Genomic DNA, 6,141 nt, shown 5'->3' with positions numbered 1-6,141 from the left:
TGAAGGGTAGAATAGAGATTTCTACGAAGACTCTAGAAGGCTATGTCCGCATCTATAAAAGGAAGAAGCATGCACGCTGGAGGGGATATATCTTCTGGGTTGGAGGCCTCGCTAACAGCCTGTAGCTTAGTTCACTTTTCACACACTTGGGTTCTTTTCGTGGGGAGATTCAGGGTTCGCACCGGGGTTCATGTTTAGTTTTCTTTGAAGCTATTGTGGGTTGTAACACCGTCCTTCTGTGGGGCGAAGAAACAATTTAATTTCTGCTTTCATACTATCCTGATTTCGCCGAGCTTCGCTGTTCGAAGCTCGGAGCTCTATTTGTTTGTTTTGCCGAATATTCTCTAATTTTAATGCAAGTTTGATTTTCTGTTACGTTGATTTTCGGAATTTTGGAGTTGGATGTCCACAAGTTAATTCAGTTCTCTCTTGACTCTATGTAGAACATGTTGTTAGTGTTAATATTGTGACCAAGTAATCGGTGTTGCCTTAGCAACATTTTTTAATCTTGCAGGTTACAGATGTAAACATTACGATAGGAAGAAAAAAAGGAAAAAAAAAAGCGTTGTTGCAGCTGAAGCTATTCAAGCTCTGGACAACCTGTATAGAAGTCTGAGAACACTTCCCAAAAAAAAAAAATAAAAAGGAAAAAAAAAGAAAAGAAAAAAAGGGGAAAAAGGAAAAAAATGGAAAAAAAGAAAAAAGGAATAAAAAAGGAAAAATAGAGAAAAAAGTAGAGATTATCATTCAACTATACCTGCGGAGCTTGAACTGTTGAGGTGTTGTTTTCTTTTCCCCCTCTTACCTTTGGTATGATAGCTGAATGCATTATTATTAGGGACATCACGAAAGATTTTTTTGACTAACAACCCATTTTTCTTTACAGCCAAGAGAAATGAGTTTGGAAGAGATTGAGAGTAGATTAGGATCTCTTATTCAAGTAGAGACGATTACTCAACTAAAATGTGCGATGTGGAAAGAGCGGCTTAAAGAGACGATTACTCAACTAAAATGTGCGGTGTGGAAAGAGCGGCTTAAAGGTTAGGGTTCAAATTATTACTTGACCTTATTTGTGACAGTTAAATATTTAGGTCTATTTATGTGTGTTTTCCCCCTTACGTTATGGTTTTGCATCGTGGGCCCATTGTATCCCACTTTTTGGGTGTAAACATGTCCCTCAACCGTATGATTTACATGGAAATTTGTTACTGGATTTATGTGTGTTTTCTCCCTTAAGTTATGGTTTTGCATCGTTGGTTCATTGCATCCCACTTATTGGTTATAAAAATGTCCATCAACCGTACAATTTGCAGCTTACTGGAAACAATGATTGCATGTTTGGTCTCATTCTGAGATTTTAGACACAATATCCTGCATCGTAGAATACATATGTCCTGATAATTCTTATCTAACATATTTAAACAATCTTGGATCCTTTCTTGACTCTTGATCTTCCTTAACTTCGATAGGGTACTTGAATTTCTTCAAGAGCTTCTGGATCTGTTGAGAAATGAGGGGCTACACTATCAGAAGCAGAGGCAACCATCTTTCTTCCTTACTTGGTTGAGAAGGTAACTGATGTGATGTGCTTTTCTTTATTGTTATGAGTTTTCTGTCTGTAAGTTAATGTCAAATGATTCTGGTTGTTTTGAATTGGATTGAATTTCTTTTTATTTTTTTTCAGAAAGTAATATCTGAAGCAGTATCTAATGTCTTATTATCTTGGACTGCAGTCTGGACATAACATTAAAAAGTTCGAGAAACGTGAACTGATGAAACAAGTCATCCAAACATATTCTGCTGCAACGACTATTCCTTACATTTTACAGGGTTTGCGTTCTAGGAACAACAGAACGAGGACCGAGTCCGCTGACCATGTTGGAGTCTTATTAGATAACTATGGAGCTGAGGTAACGAGTTAGCCAGCAGCCTTATTTATTCTTCATTGCATAAGTCTAGTGCTTTATTGTTTGTGTGTGCTATATCGTTCCATGTATTCTTGTTGGCAGATAATTAGCCAGTTAAAATCCTTGCAAATAGTCGCAAGTTAACTGCTGAACGACATGGTGACACCCCAAAACTGTATTAAATAATTTGTCTATAGGTTATAATATTCTTGGTAAGCTTATAACTTACTATTGTTGGGTTGTTCATTTAGACTTTTTATACGATATTCATTGTTTCTTAAGCTATGAAAGTTGTGGCAAGTGAATGCATAGTTAATTACTTTTGTTTTGAACATTTGCCGCCATGAGTGAGGTGCCATGGCGGTGCCATAGCCTTTGTTTTTAGCCCTGAACCCTGCCCAATTAATAAAATAAAATGACAAATTAACTCAAAACTTAGTGCTTTTTTTAGAATCAGTTTACAGTCCCTCAAAAATACCCTACTTCGCCATGAGTGTGGCGCCATGGCGCTGCCACCCACAGTGCCCTAGTTTCCCTGCCGCCCCCTGCCTTGGCTGAATGATATAATGATAATTAAAATTTTATTAATAAATAAGTAATAATAATAATAATTTTAATATAATCAATAATATTAAAATTATTTTAAGATTTTCTTAATGAATTATTAATGAAAAACATAATAATAATTGTTATAATATTTTTTATTATTATAATGCATAATTTTATTATTTAAATTCAGATTTTCTTAATAAGTAAATATATAGCATAATAATAAGAAATAATATAATAATTATTATTATTATAATTATTAATTAGTATTTTGATGTAGTCAGAATGTAATTTAAAATTTCAAATTTTCATTAAAATTTTCTTAATTGGTTATTACTAAATTACAACAAAAACATAAAATAATGATAATTATCAGGGGCGGAGGGAGGGACCCCTAAGTTTTTTAAGAATTAGTGGGGGGACCATGGTCCCCCCACTAATTCTTAAAAAACTTAGGGGTATTTTAGTAATTTCACAATAATTATAATTTATAATAAATATAATATTAGAGATAGGTTTCAGCAAAATATATATGAATCGTGCCTCTTAATTTAGCGTATTCATTCTGCCTTTCCAAGTCTGAAATCTGGTAAACTAGAACTAGGTATATTCAAAACTCAAATATAATTCAATTAATTTTTCTACATAGGTTGTTTTTTTGTTTGGCTGCAATAATAATTCAAAGGGGGAGAAAGAAGATAGCTTATGTAATTCAATGGCTACGGACTACGGTGGTTCTGTAGTTAGAATTTTATAACTCCAATTCTTTATTTGATGTGTGTGTTAATAGTTTTGCATACAGAAAATATCAAATATTTTGAACTTAATCAGTGTTGACTATTTTTGTAGGTATATGGATCGTTATTTCAAGAAACTTTCTTCCGTTGATTCTTCATCAGTTGAACCTTCACTTCTTTAACCTCAAGAATTATCGAATGAAGATAAAAGTAAGGTTGATTTAGAGAATCTTCCAAGTGATCCAGGAGAACGACCTGATATAATGAGTTATCCACCAAATTTAATAGAACAAGTTCGCAGAGCTTACTTACTTAAAGGTCCGTGTCAACCACGTAATCATGATTTTTGTCCTACAGTAGATGGAAATCGAAAACGTAAATTTGTCTCACATTGGTTTGGTAAATTTAAGGATTGGTTGGAATATACTGTTACAAAGGAAGCAGCTTTTTGTTTATATTGCTATCTTTTTTCAAGACTCCACGGAAATGGACAAGATGCTTTTGTATCAGGAGGATTTACGGTCTGGCGCAAGAAAGAAAGATTAAGAGATCATGTTGGAAACCATAAAAGTGCTCATAACAGGTGCAGATTAGCATGTGAGGATTTGATTAATCAAGCCCAACACATTGAGGTCTCTTTGGCAAAATAGTCAACACAGTCTAAGCTTGACTACCGCATGCGATTAAATGCAACGATTATTTCTCTTCGTTATCTTATAATGCAAGGATTGCCTTTCCGCGGTCATGATGAGTCAGAAGAATCATTAAATCAAGGTAATTTTCTTGAGTTCTTGAAAGTTATTTCTTCTTGCAATGAAGAGATAGCTAGTGTTGTGCTAAAAAATGCTCCAGACAATCTCAAACTTACATCACCAGATATTCAGAGAGATATTATAAATGCATTTGCTGTTGAGACAACGAAAGCTATTGTACATGATATGAGAAGTGAATTTTTCTCCATATTAGTTGATGAGTGTCGAGATGTATCTGTCAAAGAGCAAATGGGTGTTGTGGTGCGATATGTGGACAAGAATGGATGTGTTATAGAACGTTTTCTTGGTGTTGTTCATGTTAGTGATACAACTGCAACCTCACTTGAGAAAGCACTTGATTATTTGTTATCTACTTATGATTTAAGTATATCTAGTTTGAGAGGTCAAGGATATGATGGCGCAAGCAACATGAGAGGAGAATTCAATGGGTTGAAGAGTTTGATACTCAAGAGAAATTCCAGTGCTTATTATGTATATTGCTTTGCTCATCAGCTTCAGCTCACGATTGTTGCTGTTGCTAAAAAACATAAAATTGTCGGATCTTTTTATAATTCTCTCTCTCGTTTGTGTAATACTGTTGGAGGTTCTTGTAAGCGCAGAGATATACTTCGGGAGAAACAGATAGAGAATATTATTAAAGAGATTGCAAGTGATGAAATAAGCACAGGAAGAGGACTAAATCAAGAAATGTCATTGAAGCGACCTGGAGATACTCGTTGGAGTTCACATTACGGTACTCTTGTCAACTTGATACATTTATATTCTTCTATTGTTGATGTTCTTGAGTATGTTGGGGAGAATGGTCATGACAATTCAATAAGGGCTGAAGCTGATGATGTGTTAGAAATTATAAATAGTTTTGAGTTTGTCTTTGTGTTACATCTTATGAAGCAAATCTTGGGAATCACACATGAACTCTCCCAAGTGCTACAAAAGAAAGATCAAGACATTGTTAATGCGATGAATCTTGTCAAGGTAGCAAAATTACGTCTGCAAATAATGAGGGAAAAAGATTGGGATGTATTGCTTGCTGATGTTTCTAAGTTTTGTAGCAAATATGAACTGGATGTGCTTGACATGGAAGATGAGTTTGTAGCTCGAAAAAAAGGAAGACGTAGAGCTGAGAAAATGAAGAATCTCCACTATTATCGAGTTGAACTCTTTTGTTCTGTTATTGACTTGCAAGCTCAAGAGTTGAATCAACGTTTTGATGAAGTCAACACAGACTTAGTTTTATGCATGTCATGTTTTGATCCTAGGGATTTATTTTCTGCATTTGATTTGGAGAAGCTGTTTCGTCTTGCACGGTATTATCCTTCTGAATTTTCTGAAGTTGCTTTGTCCGAGCTTAAAAGTCAACTTGAGAACTTTATTTTCGATGTGCGCATAGATGAAAAGTTTTCACAAATATCAGGAATCAGTGGTCTTGCTCAAAAGATGGTTTCTACAAGGAAACATGAAGTTTTTCCAATGGTTTATTCATTAGTTAAGTTATCATTGATCTTACCAGTTGCCACTGCATCAGTAGAAAGAGCCTTTTCAGCAATGAAGATCATCAAGACTTCTCTACGTAATAGCATGGGAGACCATCTATTGAATGATTGCTTAGTTCCTTACATCGAAAAGGATGTGTTTGTTAAAGTTACCAATGAAACTATTATGCAGCGGTTTCAGAAGATGAAGAATAGAAGACAAATGTTATGATGTGATTGCATTTGACTTTTACATTTTGAACCTTATAATTTAATTTATGTAATTTTTTTGAAGTTTAATTTTGGACCCCCATTATGAAATCTCTGGCTCCGTCACTGATAATTATTATTATTATTATGACGGTTTTATATTTTTGATTATTGAACAAGACATTATATGCAGAGTAATTGCTTATGACATTATGCTTTAGACTGTTTTAATAGCAGATATATTACATTTTTTTATTATTTTCTTATTATTTGAATTGATAAATATGTATGTTCATAATATTTTATCGACCGCCATATCATGTCATACTGTCGGTTTTTGGGTTGGCCGCCAAACGCCATCCATAAACATTGTTGTTTACTAATTACTAGTATTCTTTATGACAAATTTCTCCTACTTATGCAGAGGATTGTGGAATTGGAATACATCATTCGCCGTAAGGATAATCAACATACTCATGCTTAGTGGAAAGAA

The 6,141-nt window shown here is 34.2% G+C and overlaps 1 protein-coding gene across 1 annotated transcript; it reads left to right on the top strand.

The window, feature by feature from the left end:
- The first annotated feature begins 3,912 nt into the window (after nucleotides 1-3,912).
- Nucleotides 3,913-5,869, top strand: LOC121757555 (zinc finger MYM-type protein 1-like). The gene is made up of 2 exons (XM_042153100.1): nucleotides 3,913-5,633; nucleotides 5,842-5,869. The coding sequence occupies exons 1-2, from the start codon at nucleotides 3,913-3,915 to the stop codon at nucleotides 5,867-5,869; spliced, it is 1,749 nt and encodes a 582-aa protein (XP_042009034.1).
- Nucleotides 5,870-6,141: the final 272 nt, after the last annotated feature.

Source organism: Salvia splendens, chromosome 1 (genome assembly GCF_004379255.2).
Source record: "Salvia splendens isolate huo1 chromosome 1, SspV2, whole genome shotgun sequence".
NCBI classification, from domain to species: Eukaryota; Viridiplantae; Streptophyta; class Magnoliopsida; order Lamiales; family Lamiaceae; genus Salvia; species Salvia splendens.
The sequence above is the reverse complement of the archived record's forward strand: the minus strand, read 5'-3'. Positions and strand labels throughout refer to the sequence as shown.

What these genes read in the sequence shown, in the direction of transcription:
- LOC121757555 (XM_042153100.1), top strand. Translation starts at nt 3,913, where the DNA reads ATGCAAGGATTGCCTTTCCGCGGTCATGATGAGTCAGAAGAATCATTA. An exon ending in AATGAAACTATTATGCAGCG is followed by an intron (nt 5,634 to 5,841) that starts GTTTCAGAAGAT and finishes CATTATATGCAG; the next exon opens with AGTAATTGCTTATGACATTA.